General features: G+C 54.3%; 1 protein-coding gene across 7 annotated transcripts; it reads left to right on the forward strand.

Moving 5' to 3' along the window:
* The first annotated feature begins 9,113 nt into the window (after positions 1-9,113).
* YJU2B (YJU2 splicing factor homolog B) lies at positions 9,114-22,429 on the forward strand. Of its 7 annotated transcripts, XM_053897328.1 has the most exons (13): positions 9,114-9,181; positions 10,378-10,404; positions 12,075-12,174; positions 13,478-13,531; positions 15,715-15,797; positions 17,016-17,071; positions 18,439-18,499; positions 18,867-19,199; positions 19,324-19,466; positions 19,553-19,725; positions 20,512-20,650; positions 20,785-21,258; positions 21,495-22,429. In XM_053897328.1, exons 3-13 carry the CDS (start codon positions 12,172-12,174, stop codon positions 21,500-21,502), a joined length of 1,527 nt encoding a protein of 508 aa, XP_053753303.1. In that variant the 5' UTR covers positions 9,114-9,181; positions 10,378-10,404; positions 12,075-12,171; the 3' UTR covers positions 21,503-22,429. The 7 variants fall into 7 exon arrangements, with proteins under 7 accessions (XP_053753303.1, XP_053753300.1, XP_053753304.1 ...); XM_053897325.1 differs by lacking the exon at positions 21,495-22,429 and having other exon boundaries at positions 20,785-21,482; XM_053897327.1 differs by lacking the exons at positions 9,114-9,181; positions 21,495-22,429 and adding an exon at positions 9,249-9,272 and having other exon boundaries at positions 20,785-21,482.
* The last annotated feature ends 96 nt before the right edge of the window (positions 22,430-22,525 follow it).

Consider the following 22,525-nt stretch of genomic DNA (forward strand, 5'->3'; position numbering starts at 1 on the left):
GGAGTAGTAAACGAGGGATATCCCAAGAGAGGAGAAAGTTCGCTTTCTAAAACAGATGGAAGAAACCAGAAAAGAAGGGGGGGAGGGACGTGAAAGGGCAGCTTCTGGGAGAAAGGAACTTCAGTGTTCAGTGTTACGGAGTTCATTAACAAGCCAAGGAAGGAAAGAAGGAAGGAAGGAAGGAGGGAGGGAAGCAGGGTGGGAGGAAACTGCCGCTGTAACAGACCCCTCAAAAAATGTAGCAGTTTAGGGGCGCCTGGGTGGCTCCGTCGGTTAAGCATTAAATTGGTGGGTTGAGGGTTTCAGCTCCGCATCAACCTCTCTGCCATCAGCGAGGAGCCCGCTTTGGATCCTCTGTTTCCCTCTCTCTCTGCCCCTCCCTGCTTGTGTGCCCCTCCCATTCTCTCTCTCTCTCTCTCTCTCCCTCTCTCGGAAATAAACACTTAAAAACAAAGATGTTTTTACTGTAGCTAAAGGTCGGGGGGAATCACAAGGTCTGAGCAATGTGCTAGAGTTTCACATATATTTCTCCCCCTTACTCTCATCACACCCTGTGAAAAGTGGGTTATGTAAGCCATTTGGCAGATTAGAAAAACTGAGGCTGAGTGGGGATATAATTTAGTCAGGATGGCACAGGCAGTAAGTGGCACAGGCAAGCTTTGAATCCCTGCTTCTCCACCATGCAATGATGACCCAGTCCTTATCCTCAAGGGGCTTACAATTGCTAACTGTCTCCCAGCATCCATTCTCTGTGAATTCCTTTTAGTAATAGAACCTCTTGAATTTTAGGGGTGGGGGACGCATGGCCCCCCAGCTGGAAAGTACACTTCCCAGGAACCCTTGCTGCCAGGTGTGACTGTGTGACCATGTTTGAGTCAATGGGATCCAAGCAAACACGAGAGAAACTTGGAGGTCATCTCCTTAAACACAAGCTACCTGCCCTAGCCTTCCTCCTCCCCCTTTCTGCTGGTCGCAACTTGGAAATGGAGGCAGGCAAGCTCTTACCAGGTGGGTGAGGACAACCCTAGGGGAACAACAAGATGAAAGGAATCTAAGGTTCCAGATGACCCCACGGAGCCCAGAAAGAGAATTAATGCCCACCCCTACATGACTTTCTTTGCACCATGTTTCATTTTAATCACACATGTGGGTCCACATGAAATCTGTGACATGAATTAAGTGGAATTACATTTAAATAATTAAAGCTTGTTATAAGCATCCCGTAAAGCCCAAAGCCATTCAACTGGTTATTGTTTTTTTTTTTTTTTAACGTTTATTTATTTTTGAGACAGAGAGAGGACAGAGTATGAACGGGGGAGGGTCAGAGAGAGGGAGACACAGAATCGGAAGCAGGCTCCAGGCTCTGAGCTGTCAGCACAGAGCCCGACGCGGGGCTCGAACTCACGGACCGTGAGATCATGACCTGAGCCGAAGTGGCCGCTTAACCGACTGAGCCACCCGGGCGCCCCAGGTTACTGTTTAATTATGTGCAGGAAGGCACATAGGAAACTTCGGAACCTGGTGCAAATAGAAAAAGGCACCAAAGTATGGAAAGAGCCCAAATGTCCATCGAGGGATGAATGGATAAAGAAGATGGGGCATATATATACAATGTTCTCTTAAATATAGAGAACAAACAGAGGGTTGTTGGAGGGGTTGTGAGAGGGGCATGGGCTAAATGGGTAAGAGGCTTAAGGAACCTCCTCCTGAAATCATTGTTGCACCATGTGCTAACTAACTTGGATGTAAATTATACAAAATAAATAAATTATAGGGGGAAAAAAAAGGCATCCACTCCGATAGACAAACTAGAAAGTACCCTGTCTCCAGCTTGGGGAACACAGCTAAGCTGGATTTCAGCCCCTGAAATCCTGAGGGATGCCGGTGCCCTCAGCCGGGCATAACAGCACAGCCAACCACACACAGCGGTTTATGTCTAAATGCAAAAAGGGGGGGAGGGTCTTGTAGCTAAATAATTTGTTTTAATTTTTTAACATTTATTTTTGAGAGAGAGGGAGACAGGATGCGAGCAGAGGAAGGGCAGAGAGAGACGGAGACACAGAATGTGAAGCAGACTCCAGGCTCCCAGCTGTCAGCACGGAGTCCTATGTGGGGCTGGAACCCACAAACCAGGAGATCATGATCTGAGCCAAAGTCTGAGGCCCAACTGACTGAGCCACCCAAGAGCCCCTAAATAAATTTTATATAAAGTGAATAGTTGTCAGTGCACTGAGGACGTTTTCTATTTAAAGAAATCCTGCTCTGAAGTCCTTTGAAGAGACTGCTGTCCTAATGGAATTAGTCACCACTGAGTCATTTCTGCAAAATTCAGATTCGTGATTTGGTCTAAGCCAAGATCTGGCCGGAGAAGTCAGATAAATTATAGATGCCATTAATAAATTATAGAGTACTTAAAGGCAAAAGAGGAAGGAAAAAATGACACGTGAAAGTAAGCGGGATTGACACCGGGAGTTCTTGAACGTGGTCTCCGCCCGCACCCAATCGTGGCCAGGATCCGCCCGCCGGTGGTTGTCATTTAATTAACTGTCAAGTGCTCCTGGGGATAGGAAATCAGCTTTTGTCCAGTTGGAAGGGAATGAACGAAGGGACGAGGAACAACCCGCAGAAGCTTCACCGAGTTTAGGCAAAAGACCAAACGTTAAAGAACAAGCAACTGGGACTCCGCGCGTTCTCGCCCCGCCCGGGTTGCCCGGACAACCGCGCCGGCGTCCGGGCTGAGCCCCCGGCGCGCGCGCCTGCGCCTGCGCAGACCCCTAGTTCTTCGCCTGGCTGCTCTGTTCCGCCGCCGAGGTCCTCGCGGAGCCGGGAAGCGGGGTCGCAGGAGCCCAGGAGGGAGAAGCACGTCTGAGCGCCCCCTTGGTGCCGAGAGCCCTTCGGGGAGCCCTGGAGAGGACCCCCGCCTTTCCAGGCCAGCCCCTTCCTTCAAAGCTTGAGACCGTGGTCCAGTTCTGTGCTCCCAGCCTCGGTTTCCCCGTTTGTAGTATGTGGGTTCACAGCCCCTGTCTCAGCAGCCGAAGAAGATCTAGAAAACTGGGAACAAGGTGGGCTCCGTGGGGAGCGCTCGCGAGCCCTTTGTGGCGGAAGTGGTGGGGGGAGGGACCCTCTTCAAACAGCCCGAGGAGGTGGGTGTTATCATTTTCCCCATTTTACAGGGAAGGAAACTGAGGCCCAGAAAAGGGAAGTGACCCGCCCAAGGGGTTCAGCTAGTGCCTGGGCAGGACCAGGAGGGGAAGATGCCCACCTTGGGGTAACTGTCACTGGAGAATCTGGGGGTGGGGTGAGACCTCTCTCTCTCTCTCAAAATGTTAAAAAATTAAATTCTTTTACCATTGTTCTGTGCCCCAAAATATATGCTATACCGATTTTCTAATGATATGGAGGTTCTTAACAATAGCCAGATTTTCTGCAAACTAGCTGTCCAATTGGAGTTTCTGAAACCATAGATGATTGTCATGGACAGTTCAACTGAGTGGACCAAGCATTGGGCAAGAATCAGGAAACCTGGGCTCTGTCCCCATTTCTGTCATTACAGGCTCTATGGCTTTGTCTCTCAACCTCCCTGGACTCACTTTCCCCCTCTGTCAGGTGAAGATACTGAGATGATTTTTTTTTAATGTTTATTTTTGAGAGACAGATAGCATAAGCGGGGGGGGGGGGGGGGGGACAGCAGAAACAGAGAGGGAGACACAGAATGCAAAGCAGGCTGCAGGCTTTGAGCCCAACGCGGGGCTTGAACCCACGAAGTGGGAGATCGTGACCTGAGCCGAAGTCAGACACTTAACCGACTGAGCCACCCAGGTGCCCCTGAGATGATTTCTAAGGGCGTGGAAATGCTCATATTCTGACAAGACCCCTCTCCCCACCTCGCCCTGCCCCTTGGAGTTATTAAAGCCACCCGCCTCCCTCCGAGGGGTTCTCTTCACCTCCAAATGTCTTTTGTTCACATCTCTCAGCCCCCCCTCCCCCCCGCCCCGGCCTGGTCCCTCAGACACATCTTTCAGAGTCCGTCTTTCCAGGCTGTTGTTACCACTCAGACAAATGCATTATTATCCCTGATTCTAACAAGTAAATTATGGTGATGTTTAACACAGCAGTGTCAGGGGCTTGTTTGTGGCAAATTACGGTGTTTAAGCACAAGATGCCCTGATGTTTCCGTGAGGAAAAATAAAATGAAGCTTAAAACTGGCCTTTTAGGGGTGCCTGGGTGGCTCAGTCGGTTAAGCGGCCGACTTCAGCTCAGGTCACGATTTCGCGGTCCGTGAGTTCGAGCCCCGCGTCCGGCTCTGTGCTGACAGCTCAGAGCCTGGAGCCTGTTTCAGATTCTGTGCCTCCTTCTCTTTCTGACCCTCCCCTGTTCATGCTCTGTCTGTCTCTGTCTCAAAAATAAATAAACATTAAAAAAATTAAAAAAAAAAACAACTGGCCTTTTAAAATGCTCCCTGATGCGGTGCTGAACTGTAGAAATGTCCCAAGCATCCTCAGAAATTATTCTGACCTCGCTGGTGTTCAGACAAAAAGCCATAGATCATCCCTTTAATTCATTCTCTTCAGCACCCACCTGCCTTTCTGTGTATGTTGCAGTTGCCGGGTTGGGGTAACGGGTCAGAAGACTGTCTATACTCTCCTCAAAGAACAGGAACTGGAAATAAGGAATTGAGATCCTGTTCAAAGGGAGTAAGTAGTCTGCCCAGAACAATCCAACCTGAACCCATTAGAATGTAAGCTCGAGAGGGAAAAAAAAAAAAGACGGTTTTGCGTATGGCTACATCCCCAGTGCTTAGAGCAAGGTTAGACACTTAGTAACACTCAGTAACTACGTGTCCAACTAATGAATGAACAAGGAGTCCCTGACATATTTGGGTAAGTAACGACTAAAGGCGATCTAAACATTTAAAAAAAGTTTTTTAATGTGTATTTATTTTTGAGAGAGAGAGAGACAGAGAGACAGGGAGACAGAGTGTGAGTGGAGGTGAGCAGAGACAGAGAGGGAGACCCAGAATCTGAAGCAGGCTGCTCCAGGCTCCAAGCTGGCAGCACAGAGTCCGACGCGGGGCTCAAACCCACAAACCGCGAGATCATGACCTGAGCCGAAGTCGGACGCTGAACCCACCGAGCCACTCAGGCGCCCCAAGGCGATCTAAACATTTTGCTTGAAGTTTGAGATTATGTTCTAGAAAGTATCAGTGTACTGGACATCTCCCTCTCTTTTCGCCCCTTCCCCTCATTTCACACCTTTTTCTGTGTCTTGCCCCGCTCCCCCCCCCCCTCCCCCCAGGACTCTCATTTGACAAAGCATCTCCTTCCTCACTGGGTCTGTGCACAGCAGCTTTCTGGAGGGTGACATTTACATGTGCTGCTGGTGGCAGGAGAAGGGATTTATTACATGGGGTGGGGGCAGTCCTGTGGTCCCTAAACCTGATTCCTGCACCCCGCCCCCCCCCCCCCCCCCCCCCCCCGCCATGTTACACTTGTTTGGAAACATCACCTAAAGGCAGATGATTCAGAGCAGGTGGACACAATGAAGAAACATCATTCGGAAATGGAACTTCACAAGCAAACTTCGTGCTGAGGCTTGCTGTCCCAAAGGGTCTGAGTTCTGTTTCTTACTTAGCCTCTTCATGTTTTTATTGGAATCCATCACAGAAGCAACAGAGGAACAGACTTCCCCTTAAGAAGTTTTCAATAGCTGGGCGGCGCCTGGGTGGCTCAGTCGATTAAGCGATTAAGCATCTGACTCGATTTTGGCTCAGGTCATGATCTCCCAGTTCGTGAGACTGAGCCCCCCCATCGGGCTCTGCACTGGCATCGCAGAGCCTGCATGGGATTCCCTCTCTGTCTCTGTCTCTCTGCCCCTCCCCTGCTCACACTCTCTCTCAAAATAAATAAATAAGCAACAAAAAAATTGTCAATTGTGTTCATGGCTTTTGGACAAACTACTTCTTAAGGAGAAGAGCCGTCTGTAGTAAAAATCTCCTTGGCCCAGGAGGTGATGCAAGTAGGGGGACTCCACTCAATTCCTTTCATATGTCATTTGTCTACACACAACGGTTATATCAAGCCTAACTCGCCAATATTTTCAAAAGATTTTAGTGAGGCGCCTGGGTCAGTTAAGTCCGACTCTTGATTTCCGCTCGGATCATGATCTCATGGTTGATGGGATCGAGCCCTGCATATGTGACAGCTCAGAGCCTGCTTGGGATTTTCTCTCTCCCCCTCTGCCCCTCCCCCTCTCAAAATAAATAAACTTTAAAAAAAGTTTAAAAATTAAAAGATTTTAGTTTGGGGGCGCCTGGGTGGCTCAGTCGGTTAAGCGGCCGACTTCGGCCCAGGTCATGATCTCGCGGTCCGTGAGTTCGAGCCCCGCGTCGGGCTCTGTGCTGACCGCTCAGAGCCTGGAGCCTGTTTCAGATTCTGTGTCTCCCTCTCTCTGACCCTCCCCTGTTCATGCTTTGTCTCTCTCTGTCTCAAAAATAAATAAACGCTAAAAAAAAAAAAAAAATTAAAAAAGTAAATAAATAAATAAATAAATAAATAAAAAAGATTTTAGTTTGTCCTAATCATGGTCTTCAAGATGATATCCTGGATACAATTCTTTTCTTTGAGGCCATTTCTCCTACAGACCATATTCACTAGCATAAACTGATACAGAGACTCAACCTTGAGGTGCCCTCAGATCCAGAAGTCCAAAAGTTAAAAGTACTGATCTTATTTCAGCTTTGATAAACCTCAATTAATTTATTATTATTTTTAATGTTTGTTTATTTTTGAGAGAGAGAGAGGCAGGGCGTGAGCAGGGGAGGGGCAGAGAGAGAGGGAGACACAGAATCCGAAGCAGGCTCCAGGCTCCGAGCTGTCAGCACAGAGCCCCACGCGGGGCTTGAACCCACAAACCGTGAGATCATGACCTAGCCGAGGTTGGACGCTTAACTGAGCCACCCAGGCGCTCCAATATCAGTTAATTTATACAGTGGGATGAAGATGGGGGGGGAGCCTATTTGTTAAGCCAAAGACTTCCAGTTCAACATCCTCGGAATCTAGACAAAGGACCAGGCATCATACTAACTGCCTTCTCAACGTTATCCCATGAAACCTCTCCAACCAAGTAGGGATCATTATCTCTATCTTTGGATAGTGAGACTGAGCCACACGGTAGTTAACAGCTTGCCCCAGGTCCCCAAACTAAGAGGTCCTCTGTGGCCCATGAGGGTAAGGCCAGCAGGTGCCAGTTGCAGGGAAACAGGTCTCAGCTTTTTATGTCAAGAACTTCCTGATGCTTAGAGCCTGCCCCTTGCACCCAAAGCTGCACTATGATGCCGGAATGCCCTTCCCAGCCCACAGCATTCTCTTTTCTTATTCGGAATGCTTTACAAGTACATCTGTGGGCATTTATTGCATTATTTCCCCTGGGTGGAGCCAAGATATCCCACTTTACACAAACAGAGATGAGGTGATTCACTGAGGGTCCCCAGAGCTAGAATTCAGGTCCCTCCCTGCCACCCTGCCCAGACTGGCTAATTACCCTCCTCTCCCTAAGTCGGTTCCCTTGGCCCCACAGGCACTGGGCTGCATTTGACATCTTTATCGAACTGGCCTGCATTTGACATCTCAGGCTGATGTCTGGGTTCCATCACCTGCCTTATGCGTGAGTGATAAGAGAGGCTCTATATGTCCCTTGAAAGCCAAGGATCCTCATACGTCCCCTCCTCTAAATATTACAAGTGGCATTTTGTGGTTTTTCCATCACTCTCTTCAGTCAGGTACAGGACTAGGATTCAAGCAAAATCCAGACGCGGTAAGCAAGACTGGGGTTGGACACAATTCCACAGCTCCATCTTGTCCATCAGGATCTGTGACCATTACTCTGCCCTGTCTCCCCTTCTTCTGCCTGGTTCCTTTTCATCCGGCTCAGGAGTCACCCCTCCTAGGGATCTTGCCTCACTCCTGCCCACTCCCAAACCACCACACTTGTCAAAGATTCCCCTGAGTTCCTGTAGCCCTTAGGCTTAACGCGTACAATCCGAAACAGCATAGCTCAGGAATCAGAGGAACAAGGTGTAGCATCAGCAGAATGAGATCCAATCTTCCACCCCCCACTAGCTGTGTGACTTTAGGCCAGTTACTTAACCCCTCTGGGCCTGTCCCCTCATCTGCAAACTGGGAATGATGGAGTATTCATTTCCCAGGGGCAGCATTCCCTGAGATGACACATGTAAGTGAGCGGTGAGCCCTGGTGAATGATGCCTGGCGAGTTATGAGCACTCAATATGCAGCACCATGATCACGTGAGAACTGACTTGTGTGGGCTTTAGAACAGGGCTTGGCATTGAATAATGTAGTATTAGTATTGTCATCACTTCTCACACTGTCCTGAATAAATTGCCAGCGGAAGTGGCTGCCTCATCAGAGGAAAGGGTGTGTCGTTTGCTTCTGAATCTCATACAGCACGCACCTAATAAATGGCTGTTGAATGACAAAGAAACAGATTCTGTTGGGCCCTACAGGGCATAAAAGGAAACTCAAAAGCCACTCTCCGAGACAAGGGCTGGTCCACTTCTGCAAAGGTAGTAAAATGTTTTAGACTGTGTGGGTCACACACTCTGTTGCAACCATTCAACTCTGCTCTTGGGGTGGGAAAACAGCCATGGACACGTGGGTAAATGAATGGGCACGGCTGTCTCCCAATAATATTTTATTTACGGGCACTTCATATTATTTTGAACTTCATATTATTTTCGCAATTCATAAAAGGTAATTTTTTTTTTCCACAACCATTTAAAAATGAATAAAGATTTCTTAGATCGCTAGCCTTTCAAAAGCAGAGAGCAGGTTCGATTTGACCCGCGGGCTGCAGTCGGCCAACCCTCGCCCTACCTCTTCCCCTAACAAGACAGAGCTCCCAGGAAAGCGGGCCTCGGATTGGGCCAGGCAGAGTGGGTGGGGCCTGGGGGGGGTGGGGGGCTTCGTGTCGTCGCGCTTCGGGAAGGGAAAGCCCGGATTGGTCCACTCCGTTTGGCAGTCGGCCAATCAAATCAGGGCGGCGCTGCCGCTTTGCCCCGCCTCGCGCTAGCGTCTGCGTTACGCGGGGAGTGCGCCACGCCCCCTTGCGCGCTCGGGACTCACTTCCGGGCCCTGGCACGGCGTGACGTCAGGAGGAGGGCAGGTAAGTACAAGCGGGCGGTGGGGGCGGTCAGGCCCGGTGAGGGCCGGGGGTCTGGTCGTTGCTTCACCCGACCTCGGAGCCGCTCGACGGGGTGAGCGCGCGGGGGGTCGTTGGGCACTGCGGTTGTGGGCACGATGTCCGGAGCCGGCTCCGGTCCCAGCCGCGACCTTAGTCCCAACCCCAGGCAGTTTTATGTCTGAAGGGCCTTTGGGTTTTCTTATCTGAAAGATGGGACCAGTGAGCCCCTGCCTCGCTGGGCTATGGTGAAGATTTAGATGCTCGTAAAATGGTTTGGCATGAGAAATAATCGAAAGTGCCAACATTTAACTCTGCATCAGGCGCTGTGCTAAGTCCTTCAACTCACTGAGCCTTGACAGCAACCTTATCAGGTTGATACTTTTATAAACCCTCCTTTACAGATGAGAAAACTCGGGCTCGGAGAGAAAGGCTTTGCCAAAAGTCAAAACCGCTAGCACGCGGCCGAATCGGGATCCAAGCCCACGCGCTATGCCCTAAGCCAGTGGGGTTTATAATAACTCCTGGCACCAACGACTAGAAATTTCTATACATCCATCCTATAACCCCCGCTCCCTGGGGTGGCAAAACCACTGTAAGAGCCCCAGCTCCTGTAAATGAGGTCCCCTGCGAACACTTCCAGCATCTTATTTCATTCACAGCAACCCCAGAAAGTCAGTCCGGTCACCCTCATGTACTCGTTACAGATGAGCAAGTCGAAGTTCAGGGAAGCTCAGACACTGGCTGAGGTCACCCAGTTAGTGAGGACAGGAGCTGGGATGCAGGCCCAGGGAACTGTATCCCAAGCCGGGGTGGGAAGTGACCTTGGGAAAATCCGGTCCGAGGACACACTTTACAGATGAAGGATCTGAGTCGTGAAGAGATGTTCAGGGTCATGGCAGAACAGTTTAAATTTTTTTTCAATGTTTATTTATTTTTGAGAGACAGAGCGCAAGCAGGGGAGGGGCAGAGTGAGAGGGAGACACAGAATCGGAAGCAGGCTCCAGGCTCTGAGCCGTCAGCACAGAGCCCGACTCGGGACTCGAAGTCATGAACCGTGAGATCATGGCCTGAGCTGAAGTCAGACGCTTAACCGACTGAACCAGCCAGGTGTCCCTGTTACCAGACACTTTTGGATGATGGCACCGTGAGCCCTCATAGTTAGCAATTTTCCTTTCCAGGGAGTCCCAAGAGACTTCTGGCTTGAGGTCTGCCTCCACTAGTGTGATATGCACAGGGTCTTTGAGAAAACCCCTTAGGCGAACCCTCTAGAGCCAGAGACCAGAGTCTCTAGGCAGGCTGGTATGATAGCATTGAGGAACACCCAGGACGTGCCTTGGGCTTTTGCATTTACCAAGGAGCAGGTGTTTGTCCTCTGGGATCTTGGGTGCTTACACCGGATGTCGGTGACATTTATTGAAAAACAATTTTAACATTTATTTTTTGAGAGAGAGACAGAGCATGAGCAGGGGAGGGGCAGAGAGAGAGAGGGAGACAGAATCCGAAGCAGGCTCCAGGCTCTGAGCTGTCAGCCCAGAGCCTGACGCGGGGCTCGAACCCACGGACCACGAGATCATGACCTGAGCCGAAGTCAGACGCTTAAGCAACTGAGCCACCCAGGCGCCCCATGAATGGTTTTAACTTCGTAAATGTTTGGGAAAGAATCAAGAGGAGCATGATATTTTGTGATGGGTGACAACCACGTGAAATGACAACTTCAGTGTGATGGCATCCAGTCACGCCGACTTCCACATTGTCTACAGCTGCTTTACTAGCTATGATGGCAGAGTTGAGTCATTGGGACAGAGACAGCTGGGTCTGCAAAGCCAGAAATATTTACTCTCTGGTCCTTCATAGAGGAAATTTGCCAACCCCCGTTCTAGAATATGCTTCAGTCCCGGGGTGCCTGGGTGGCTCAGTCGTTTGAGGGTCCGGCTTCGGCTCAGGTCACGATCCCACAGTTTGGGGGTTCGAGCCCCGCGTCGGGCTCTGTGCTGACAGCATGGAGCCTGCTTGGGATTCTACCCCCACCCTTCTCCTCTCAGAATACATGAATAAACATTAAAAAAAAAAAATCCAAAAACCTTGGATTTGATACCTGTGTCACCTGCACTAATTCTCACGGAGCTCCAGTCAGGAGTGGTTCATGCAGTCAGCATTCCTCGGGGGCCACATGCTGTCCCAGGTGCTGGAGGTACAGCACAGAGTGGCCTGGTAGAGGAGACAGACTGTAGACAAGTAAACCGACACAGGGTGATGTGATAGGGACTCCAGGGACGAAGTGGCTTTCGATCACGTGGTCAGATGAGGCCTCTGACACAGACGATGTTTGAGCTGAGACCTGTGACAACAGACAGCTGGTGGGAGAGCATGCATTCAAGGCACTTGGCCTGCACCTGCTGAGCCTTTGACGGCCTCCAGGAAGCCAGCGTGACTGGAACAGAGTGAGGGACAGGGAGAGGGGTAAGAGGCGGACTTGGAGAGGCAGGGGCCCCGTAGGCTGTGGGGAGGACTTTGGCTTGAATTCTCAAACCAAAGGGAATCACTGGAGGGGTTTAGGCAGGAGAACGATGTTTCAGATTTCTATTTTAAGACCTCTTTCTGGTCCCTGTGGGGAACACAGACCGTGGCAGCCAAGGGCAGAGCCAGGAGACCAGGGAGGAGGCAGCTGCAGTGGTCCAGGTGAGCCGTCCTGGGGGCCGTGAAGGATGAGAAGCGTCAGACGTGAAATACATGTTGGCTGGAGAGTGAACAGGACGCTCTCTCTCTACGCAGACAAACATCACTCTTTGGAGGGTCGTCTGAGCCGCCGCCACACACAGCCCTTTGCAGGGAGGCCGTGGACCCTCCCCCAGGCTCCCCAGGAGGGCAGGACTAGGCAGGGAGGCGACACTGAGCAATCTGCAATCCGTGTCTCATCACCTCTTCGGATCAGCCGATCAGTCGAGGGCGAGGACCAGTAGGCAGCTCGCAAGATGGTGAGTAGACAGCCTCATGCTCACCGGGTTTTTCTTCTGGTCTTTGTCAGGCCCCCGAAGTAGCCCTTTCCCTCCTCCTCCCCAGGCTGTAAGGAGGTATTTCCAAACTCCGGATCATGATCTTTTTGGTGCATTGGTTCTCAAAGTTGGCATTGCACTAAAATCACCCAGGGAGCTTTTTCCTTTCCTTTCTTTCTCTTCTTTCTTTCTTTCTTTCTTTCTTTCTTTCTTTCTTTCTCTCTCTCTCTCTCTCTCTCTCTCTTCTTTCTTTCTTTCTTTCTTTCTTTTTTAAGGAGGTGAAATTCAAACATCAAATTAACCATTTTAGAGTGTACGATTTAGTGGCATTTAGTATTTTCATATTGTCGGACAACCACCACCTCTATCTATTTCCAAAGCATTTCCATCTCCCCAAAAAGGAAATCCTATCCCCACGAGCAGTCCCTCCCCAGCCCCCAGCAACCACCCGTCTGCTTCCTGTCCACATGGACTTTCCTGTTTGGGACATTTCATGTAAGTGGAATCATACGCTATGTGGCCTTTTGCGTTTGGCTTCTTTCACCAAACACAATGTGTTTGAGGTTCATCCACGTCGCAGCAGGAGTCAGGACATCATTCCTCTTTGTGGCCGAATAATATTCCACCGTCCAGATCGGCCGCATGGTGGGTCCCCATCCATCCGTTGAAAAACGTTTGAGTTGTTTCTGCCATTTGGCTCTCGTCACTACGGCTGCTAGGAGGGTGCGTGCACAACGATTTGTCCAAACACCTGCTCCCAGGTTGCTTTTTAAAAGCCCGGGGGTCCGGGTGCCAGACCCCGGAGGAGCCCTCGTCAGGAGGGGCGGGGCCCAGGCGTCAGGATTTTAGAAACTCGTCAGGTGCACGCAACGTTCGGCCAAGTTGGAGACCCACTCCTACCTGGGTCATCAGGTCAATTTATTGGGCGGCTGCCAGCATTTAGAAAGTGAGACCCTGGCAGCTGGATAGGCGTTCTTTCCCGAAGCCCGTGCTGTGCTCTGGCTGTATGACGCGCGTGTTTACGCAGCGGCTGTGTTAACGTGTCCTGCTGTCAGTCATGGTCCCCAAAACACGGGAAGCCCTTGCTTTAGCAGAGTCGGATTCTCTTATAATTTTCCACTGTGACGACAGCGGCTCGCCAGTCCCCAAGTCACGGTCCCCGGTCCGACCCAGGGCTTCTCTGGGACGTCCCTCAACCTCCCCCCCACGGCCCTCCATCCGGGCCCTGCCCCTGCAGGCCTCCTGGAGGGCCCTCTCTGAGTCACATCTCTCTTCTGCTTTCCAGGGTGAAAGGAAAGGTACAAACAAGTATTACCCTCCGGATTTCAATCCCGAAAAGGTAAGGCCGGGTTCCCTTCCCTGTGTCCACGATAGCAAAGAGACTTCACAGAGCAGGGGCCACGTAGCACGGCATCCCCCCCTGACGTCAGGGCCACGGCTGCAGGAGCGTGGGTGGCCTCTGAAGTGTCACTGCCTCGCTGGTTTGCACTTGTCACAGGAGTCTCGGGACAGTCTTTTTTTTTTTTTTTTTTTTTTAGCATTTATTCATTTTTGAGAGACAGAGTGAGAGTAGGGGAGGGGCGAGGGGGGGTGCGGGGTGAAACACAGAATCTGAAGCGGGCTCCAGGCTCTGCACTGACAGCCTGACAGCAGTGAGCCCAACATGGGCCTCGAACCCACGAACCGTGAGATCGTGACCTGAGCCGAAGCCAGACGCTTAACCGACTGAGCCACCCAGGCGCCCCACAGGACGGTCTTTATTCCCCGTGGAAAATGGGGCTGTGTGGTCAGTGACCTTTTACCCTGGGCCCAGCGTGGCCCATTTCCTGCGAAGGTCAGGGTGAAGTCCAGCACATGGGCTGTGTCAGACCCCCTTTGCACTCTCAGCTCTGGCTCCTCTGCCTTCCTCTTTGTTCCCTGTGCTGTTCCCTCCGCCTGGAATCTCTTCTTCTTTTGACCACAGGCGCCTTCCCTTCCTTCGGGTCTCTCCCCACAGGGGGCTTCCCTGACCCCCGTCTCGTTCTCTGTGGCGTCACCTAGGGCTTTATTTCTCATCGTAGCCGTTATAACTCCGGGATGCGCTATCCCTTCATAGGGATGGTGTTCCGTGTCCCCCTCTAGAATGTCCACCTGAGGGCAGAGACGTTCATCTGTCCCGTTCACAACTGTGGTCCCACGCTGTAGGTGCTCAGTAAGGGCCCGGTGAGTGAATCAGTGCATCCCAGCTTCGTGGTCCTGGGCACGTGACTGGCCTTTCTGTGCCATAGTTTCCCCATATGTCAAAAGGGGAAAATAAAAAACGGCCCTATGTCACAGGATCCTTGAGGGGTTAAAACAAGATGACACAGGGCACCCGTCTGGCTCAGTCGGTAGAGGTGCAACTCTTGATCTCGGGGTTGTAAGTTCGAGCCCCAGGGTGGGTATAGAGATTACTTAAAAATAAAATAAGGGGGGCACCTGGGTGGCTCAGTCGGTTAAGCGTCCGACTTCAGCTCAGGTCACGATCTCGCGGTCCACGGGTTCGAGCCCCGCGTCGGGCTCTGGGCTGATGGCTCAGAGCCTGGAGCCTGCTTCCGATTCTGTGTTTCCCTCTCTCTCTGCCCCTCCCCCATTCATGCTGTGTCTCTCTCTGTCTGAAAAATAAATAAACGTTAAAATAAAAAAATTAAAGGGGCGCCTGGGTGGCACAGTCGGTTAAGCGTCCGACTTCAGCCAGGTCACGATCTCGCGGTCCGTGAGTTCGAGCCCCGCGTCAGGCTCTGGGCTGATGGCTCGGAGCCTGGAGCCTGTTTCCGATTCTGTGTCTCCCTCTCTCTCTGCCCCTCCCCCGTTCATGCTCTGTCTCTCTCTGTCCCAAAAATAAATAAAAAACGTTGAAAAAAAAATAAAAAATAATAAAAAAAAATAATAATAAAATAAAATAAGGGGCACCTGGGCGGCTCAGTCAGTTAAGCGACCGACTTCGGCTCAGGTCATGATATCTCATGGTTTGTGGGTTCGAGCCCCGCGTCGAGCTCTGTGCTGACAGCTCGGAGCCTGGAGCTTCTTCGGATTCTGTGTCTCCATCTCTCTCTGCCCCTCCCCACCCCCCTTTCAAAAATAAACACTAAAAAAGGTAATTAGAAAAAATAAAAAAATCGTAAAGTCACCTTTACAAAAAAAGAGAAGATACATACGTAGTACCCAGTAAACACTAACCAGTACTGACATCTCACCTGGTCTGCCCCACAGCACCAGAGGTGATGACAGTCATTGTCCCCAGTCGACAGATAGAGGAAACAGAGGCTGGAAAGCAAAAAGTGAGGTCACTCCCCGGGGTCATGCAGCTCTTTCAGCTCCTAAATGGAAGAACAAAGATTCAGACTCACGTATTCCTGATTCCAACCCCACTTGCCCCACCAAGGCCTCAGTGCCTCACATTCTGCTGTTAACACCGCCCACAGGACCTGAGAAAGAGGCCTCTCTCAGCCTGCGAGAGACAGCCTTGCTGTGCTAACCTGCTCCTGTGTCCTTTCCGTGCAGCATGGCTCTCTCAACCGATACCACAACAGCCACCCGCTACGGGAGCGGGCTCGGAAGCTGTCCCAAGGCATCCTCATTATCAGGTAAGACCCTGGCATCACCTGAGGATCCCTGCATTTGTGCCACCTGGCATCGGTCTCTGGGAGAATTCAGCGCCCCTGATTTTGCCCCGTTTGCAGGGCCTTAATTCCATAAAGCAGAAAGTCTCTGTATCAGTCAGCTGTTGCCGGGTAACAAAATGATGAACATGTATTATGTGTTGCTCCCAATTCTGCAGCTCAGCTGGATGTCTCTGCTGGCCTTACCTGGGCCTGGCTGACCTGGGCTGGGCTCTCTCATGCGTCGGGGGTCACCTGCCTGGGGGACTGCCTGGTCCGGCATGGCCCGGGCCAGCACGACCGGGCTCTGCTCCACATGTCTGTCATCCCCCAGTTGGCTAACCTGGCCGTGTTCACATGGGAGCACCCAGCTTCCAGAAGAGACTGGGCGGAGGCAGGCAAGGACTCTTGAGGCCACAGCCCAGAGCTGGCACACTGTCACTTCTGTCTCACTGATGGCCCAGTCGTGTTGCAGGGGGAGGGGCAGTTAGTTCATTCCACCTCTCGACAGGACGTGCTGCAGAGGCACATTGCCAAGGGCGCGGATATGGGGAGGAGAAAGAATCACGGCCACACTGCCGCTGAGCCAGGACAGTGGCCCTTCCCGCAGGGCTCTCCTTTTATTTCTGGCCCGTGCCCCCGCGGGCCACCCAGGACAAGTAGCAGAAGCCAGCCTATGCTGCCTCGGAAGGACGAGCCCTTCTCTGCTTCGTGGACTCTGACCTCAGTCTCTATGGTCCATCGTGGGCCTGAGCAGATCCACTGACAGAATCACGAGAGGTCAGAATGTCTTTGGAAAAAGAATCAAGATCGGAGGCCCAGCAGTGGCCTCAGGAAGCCGAGAGCTGAAGGTCACTGCAAAACACAAAACACCCCCGCACCTCCATGCTCCAGCCGCTCTGTTTGCTGAGCCCTCAGCTCACCTGTACAGTGTCTTTCCTTCACCCCATTATTCCTTCCATAACGGTGTCTCAAACTGGAAGCCTTGTCGCTCCCGTACACGGACGGCCAGGTCACGCGTCGCAAATGGAAGCACGGAGAAGAAATCCAGTGACAGTGCAGCAAGTTTCCTAAACTCTGGCTGGGCCCCTGCTCCTCCCCTCGGCTCCCCCCACCCGCCGTGGCCTCGGCTGGCGCGGGTGCGTGGACCCAGGGAGAGCCCGAGCGCACCGGGCGCCAACGAGCTCTTTTCTCTTCGTGTAGGTTTGAGATGCCCTATAACATCTGGTGCGACGGCTGCAAGAACCACATCGGCATGGGTGAGCCCCGCCCACCCTTCCATTCCTCGCCCCGCCCCCGACCACTCAGCCCCGCAGATGGCCAGCCCCTTGGCCGCTGGGCCCAGGAGAGACCGTCTCCACCAGGGGCCCCCGATCAGGCTTCGGAGAGGAAACGGGCACCCGAGTGACTGGTGGGTTGTGGACACCTTGTCGCAGAGCAGTTAGGAGGCCCGGCCTTGCCACTTCCTAGCTAGCCGGACCTCAGCAAGTGACTTAGTCTCTGTGTGCCTCAGTTTACCTACCCGTAAGACTCACGTGGTAGGAGAGCTATGTGGCAGGCCAAGTGCATAACCCACGGCACAGAGTACCCACGAGGGCTCAGGACTTAAACCGCTGCTGCCTGTGCTATGACCTTTAATATTGGACCCCTGTCCATGCCACAGATGGGCAGACAGACAGATGTGGGGCCACGGCCCCACTGGGCAGCTCTGAGATCTCAGGCAGGTGACATGACCCACCTGGCTTCCACGTCCTCCTCGGATACAGGGACCCTCAGCTCTTCACGCAGCGCCTGGCCCGGTGCAGCAGCTTATTCTGTAAACGGGAGCGGTGGCCCTTGGCAGTAGGGGCTGGCCACTGTCACAGGGGCCACAGAAGAGCAGGAAGGAGGGGCTGGGCCGCCCCACTGCTACGGAGGATGAGTGAATCCTCCCCACCCAGTAGGTCCCCCTGATCAGACCCAGCCAGGGGCACCTGCCCCAAAGGCCCCCGGGTGCTCAGGGGACAGAAAGCAGGATGCGGCCTAACACCCAAGGTGGGTCACCCTCAGGGCTGTGAACCGAAGCAGCCACCAGGAAAGGGAAACTCAGGCCATGCCACCCGCCAGCCCAAGCTCTGTTTTTGTGGTTTAAAGCTTTTTTTCCACCCCATAAGCGAGACTAGACCGGTCAAGAATACGAACCATCTAATCAGTAGAAAACCCGAAAACGCAGATGTTATTAGTGAAAGCCAACGCTCCTTGAACACCTGCCAAGGCCAGCCCCCGTGCTAAGTGATGTGTGTGTATCGTCGGCCCCTGTAGTTGTCACCGCAGCGCCGTGTGGTGAACAGGATAGTCGTCCCTGTTGAATAGGTGGGGAAACTGAGCAGCCGAACTATGGCCGCGTAGCTGGTATGTGCTGAAGTCGGTATTTGAACCCGGACCCTCCTGCCGCCACCCACACTCCTCTGTGGCTTGAGCACCTGTTGTGTGGCCTGGACACAGCTCTTTCCCACCTTGAACTTCAGGGCTCTCCAGAGGTGTCTCCCCTGCGGGTACACAGAATAGCACCCCTGTCTGCCCCCTGTCAGCAGAGACGCTGGGGGTGGCCTAAACCTGAGCCTCCGTTCTTTCCCTGTCCTCCCAGGTGTTCGTTACAATGCAGAAAAGAAGAAGGTTGGCAATTATTACACAACGCCCATCTACAGGTAGGGGCAGCCTGGCGGGTGTCCCAGAGGGACACATTGGTTAGCTACAGGGTGAGGGGGCCACAAAGGAGTCGCAGTAGGAGGGCAGCCATTCCCTGATGGCCATTTGCAACGGTCCTTTCCTGGAAACTGCCCTGGTCTGTCAGTCCGGGCACATCCCTCTGGCTAGGACCCTCCATGGCTCCCACCTTCCTCAGACTAAAAAAAGCCTGAGTCCTCCCCACTGCCCACAAGGCCTTGCACATTCTGCCCGGTCCCGTCTGTGTCCTCACCTCCTTCCACTCTCCCCCTGAGTTCCCTCACACACACCCCCCCCCATCGAAGGCCCCCTACCTCGATGCTCTCAGCCTGGAATGCTCTTCCCCAGACATCTGCAAGGCTCCCTCTCCTTCTTTGGGTTTCTGCTCCAACACCACCTCTCAGAGAGGCCTCTTCCAGAGCAGCACTCACCCCCCAACACTGGTTGCTTGTGCATTTGCTGCGAGCGTGGCCACTGCTGGGATGTCAGCCCCTCTAAGAGCAGGTTGGCGTCCTTCACCGCCGTGTCCTCAGCAGCCGCTGCCAAGCCTGCCGCAGGGCAGCCTCGCTCGGGAGGGTTTGTTGAATGCACGAAGGAGCAAACTCCAGACAGAAGGTCAGCTCTGGGGCGATGGGACGGTGTGTGTCTCACCCACAGCCGTGACCCCAGACACAGAGCTTGGTGGGTAGCAGGTGCTCAGTGAACGCTTCCCGAATGATGCTCACCAGTGGAAGGAAGCAGGCGAGGGGTGACGGGTGGCCTGGGGCCGCCGCGGTGTCCTGACGTGCGCCCTGTGCCCACCCAGGTTCCGGATGAAATGCCACCTGTGTGTCAACTACATCGAGATGCAGACGGACCCCGCCAACTGCGACTACGTGATTGTGAGTGGCGCCCAGCGCAAGGAGGAGCGCTGGGACATGGAGGACAACGAGCAGGTGCTGACGACAGGTGAGCACGGGGGAGGGGTGGGCCCGGAGGCCAGCCCCGAGCCCGAGCCCGAGCCCGAAGGCCCTGCCGCATTCCCGCTGTGGCAGAGCATGAGAAGAAGCAGAAGCTGGAGACGGACGCCATGTTCCGCCTGGAGCACGGCGAGGCCGACCGGAGCACGCTCAAGAAGGCCCTCCCCACCCTGAGCCACATCCAGGAGGCCCAGAGCGCCTGGAAGGATGACTTCGCTCTCAACAGCATGCTGCGGAAAAGGTTCCGGGTGAGTGGGGCTCCCGCGTGGCGTCGGGACACGAGGGGGCAGGGGCCACCGACGTCGGAGGGGGGAGAACGCAGATGCGGCCCTGGCCCCACCACATGCCAGCTCCAGCTGGGCCATTTAGCCCTCTGAGCCTCAGTGTCCCCATCGGACCACGTCCCTACCTCGGGGCACCCACGGGAAGCCCCTGGCCCAGCAGCTGTTATTAAGCAGGTAGCCCCTTCCGGGGAGCCCCCGCTCTGCCTTCAGCAGACTCTCTGAGGGAAAGAAAGCTTCGAGCTAGAGCACAGGTGAGGCCCAGCCCCGCCAAGGGGGACAGCCGAGGCCCAGCAGGGCCCTGACCTACTACTCAGCTCCTAACACGTATTTCACGGGTCCACGCAGCCATCCCAGAACGGAGCCCCGAGATCATCAACCCACACCCGCACGATTGCCAAAATATCTCTGCCGTACCCCGTGGTAAAAAATGTCTGAAAGGGGAGAGTCGCTTACGACGAAGCGTGGCCGTGCGTGTTTCAGTGTACAAGTGCCTGAGTGCAGAGTCGCTGAGGGCACACGTACAGACCCCGACTCGCACCCCCGGGGGCACGGTCCTCCCTCGATGTCTGCTCGCGTCGCCCACTTGCTGGGTGGCTTCCACGTCCCGGGCACCGCGTGAGGCCCTTGCCTCGGATGAGCTCGAAGAGGAGGAAACCGAGTGGCGTCACGCACCCCGGGTCAGCGGGCAGGGGAGAGGCGGGTCTTCGACAGCCACCATACCTTTCCCCCACCCTGTCCCCCACCACACAGGAGAAGAAAAAAGCCATGCAGGAGGAGGAGGAGAGGGACCAGGCGTTGCAGGCTAAGGCGAGCCTGGCCATCCCGCTGGTGCCCGAGACGGAGGACGACCGCAAGCTGGCCGCCCTGCTCAAGTTCCACACCCTGGACTGTGCGTTGGGGGGCCAGTGGGCAAGGGGGACCGGGTGGGCAGATACGGAGGTCCCCGGCCATGAGCGGGCCACGGCAGGCCAAGGCAGAGGGCGGCTGTGGACCTCCTTCCCTCTCTTGCCTCCCCATCCCCAGCCTACGAGGACAAGCAGAAACTCAAGCGGACGGAGATCATCAGCCGCTCCTGGTTCTCCTCCACCCCGGGACCCCGCGCCGGCAGCAGCAAAGCCGGCAGCGTCCTGAAGAAGCTGGCCCAGAACCGCAGATGCGCACCGGTCGGCTCCCCCATCACCGTAGAGGACCTGGGCATCGTGCGGCGGCGGTCCCGAGAGGCCTTGGAGAGCCTCCGGCTCGCCGCGGAGACCCCCAAGCCTGGGGAGCCATGGGTGCCAGAGGGGAACACCCAGGACAGGCCCGCATCCCCCCCAGACTGCTCTCCGGAGACAGCCGAGACCCCCAGGAGCAGGGGGCCTCCGGGGCAGGCGGGGAAACGTCAGGACAGACCCCGGTCCCCACCAGGCCCCTCTCAGGAGGCAGCCGCCTCCCGGGACACACCACACCCGGGCACCCTCAGCTCCTCCCTGGTGGCCGATTACTCCGACTCAGAGAGTGAGTGAGCAGTTCTGGGCACTGGACCTGCTCCAGAGGCTGCGACCCAGCCAGGAGGCCCCTCCCGGACTGCAGCCTTGCTTGCCCCCCAGCCCTCCGAGCGCTCAGACGCTGCCCCTCCCGAGACCTCGCCTTCCTGCAGCAGTGGAGCTATTTATTTGGTCCTGGAGAGGCTGTTTGTGCCTTGTGGGACGACATCCCAACATTAAAGCCCTGCTTCTTTGTCCCTGCCTCAGGTTGCTAGATGGGCCCAGGGGCTGACTCCCCCCGCACCCCACCACCCAGCTAAGCTTCGCAGGACCCTCACCAGCCAGCGTGATGCTACGGCCACAGCCACCATCCCCGCCCAGCATGAGGGTTTCAGTGTGGTAGCTCAGGTTGGCCTGCAATCAGAGCGGACTTCCCAGAGGAGGCAGTACAGTCTGAGTGCGAAAGGTGGAGGGGGGACCGGGCAGCAGGAACCGCACAGTTAGGACTGGGAACATAGGACGTGCCTGAAGCAGTCAAACCCCGAGCATGCAAGTGTGGGGTTTTTGTTCTCCCCAGCCTCTAGGGATGCCTTGGAAAGGTCACGAAAAGGCCCTCTCCCCTACCCCCTTCCCTGCCATGGTGCATCTTTTGGAGGGAACTGGTAAACTGAACAGGAAATAGCTCAGAAACAGCAGGGCATCCACCCAGAAACCTAACCGGCCACCTCCCTTTACTTAAACCGGGAAAAGGAAGAGCATTTAACAAACGTGGGGGTTTGTAGCCCCAGGGGATACGGCCGTGACCCAGCCACACAGTGCGCTTGGTGCTGAGGTTCTGGCCAGATTCATATTTCGCCTGATGGGGCATGGTGGCCCCAGGGGCTGTCCCCAGCCCACCAGCCTTTGCTCCCTGCGGGGAAGGGAAGGTTTCAGGGCAACAGTAAGAGCCCCTTAGTCTCTGAAATACCCAATGCGGGCCTTTATTGGAGACCACCTTCAGCATTCTCTGTGGCTGAAGAAATCAGGCACCTAAGGGTGCCCACCTGGGATTTGGGGGACCTTGCTGCGAGCCCTTAACTCCAGTCAGCCGAACGGGAAACAACACGGCTCCAGAAACGGTGCGCTCTGGTTTCCAGAAGGCGGCTAACTGCCCAAACTCAGCCCTGGGGGTAGGGCGGGCTCGGCCTCCTGGACTGCCGGTCCTGCGGGGTTGCTGTGCGCACGCGCCTCCGTCCGAAAGGGCGGGGCGGGTCCTGCCCACTCCTTGCGTCCTATCCCCGCGCGTGCGCAGGGAGCCC

Source organism: Panthera pardus, unplaced genomic scaffold, assembly GCF_024362965.1.
Source record: "Panthera pardus isolate Hobbes unplaced genomic scaffold, ASM2436296v1 HiC_scaffold_8, whole genome shotgun sequence".
NCBI classification, from domain to species: Eukaryota; Metazoa; Chordata; class Mammalia; order Carnivora; family Felidae; genus Panthera; species Panthera pardus.

Excerpts from the sequence above, each read along its gene's own strand:
- YJU2B (XM_053897328.1), top strand. Across the intron at positions 13,532-15,714 it reads CGGATTTCAATCCCGAAAAG|CATGGCTCTCTCAACCGATA; the intron begins GTAAGGCCGGGT and ends CTTTCCGTGCAG. Across the intron at positions 19,200-19,323 it reads GACCCCAGACACAGAGCTTG|GTTCCGGATGAAATGCCACC; the intron begins GTGGGTAGCAGG and ends GTGCCCACCCAG.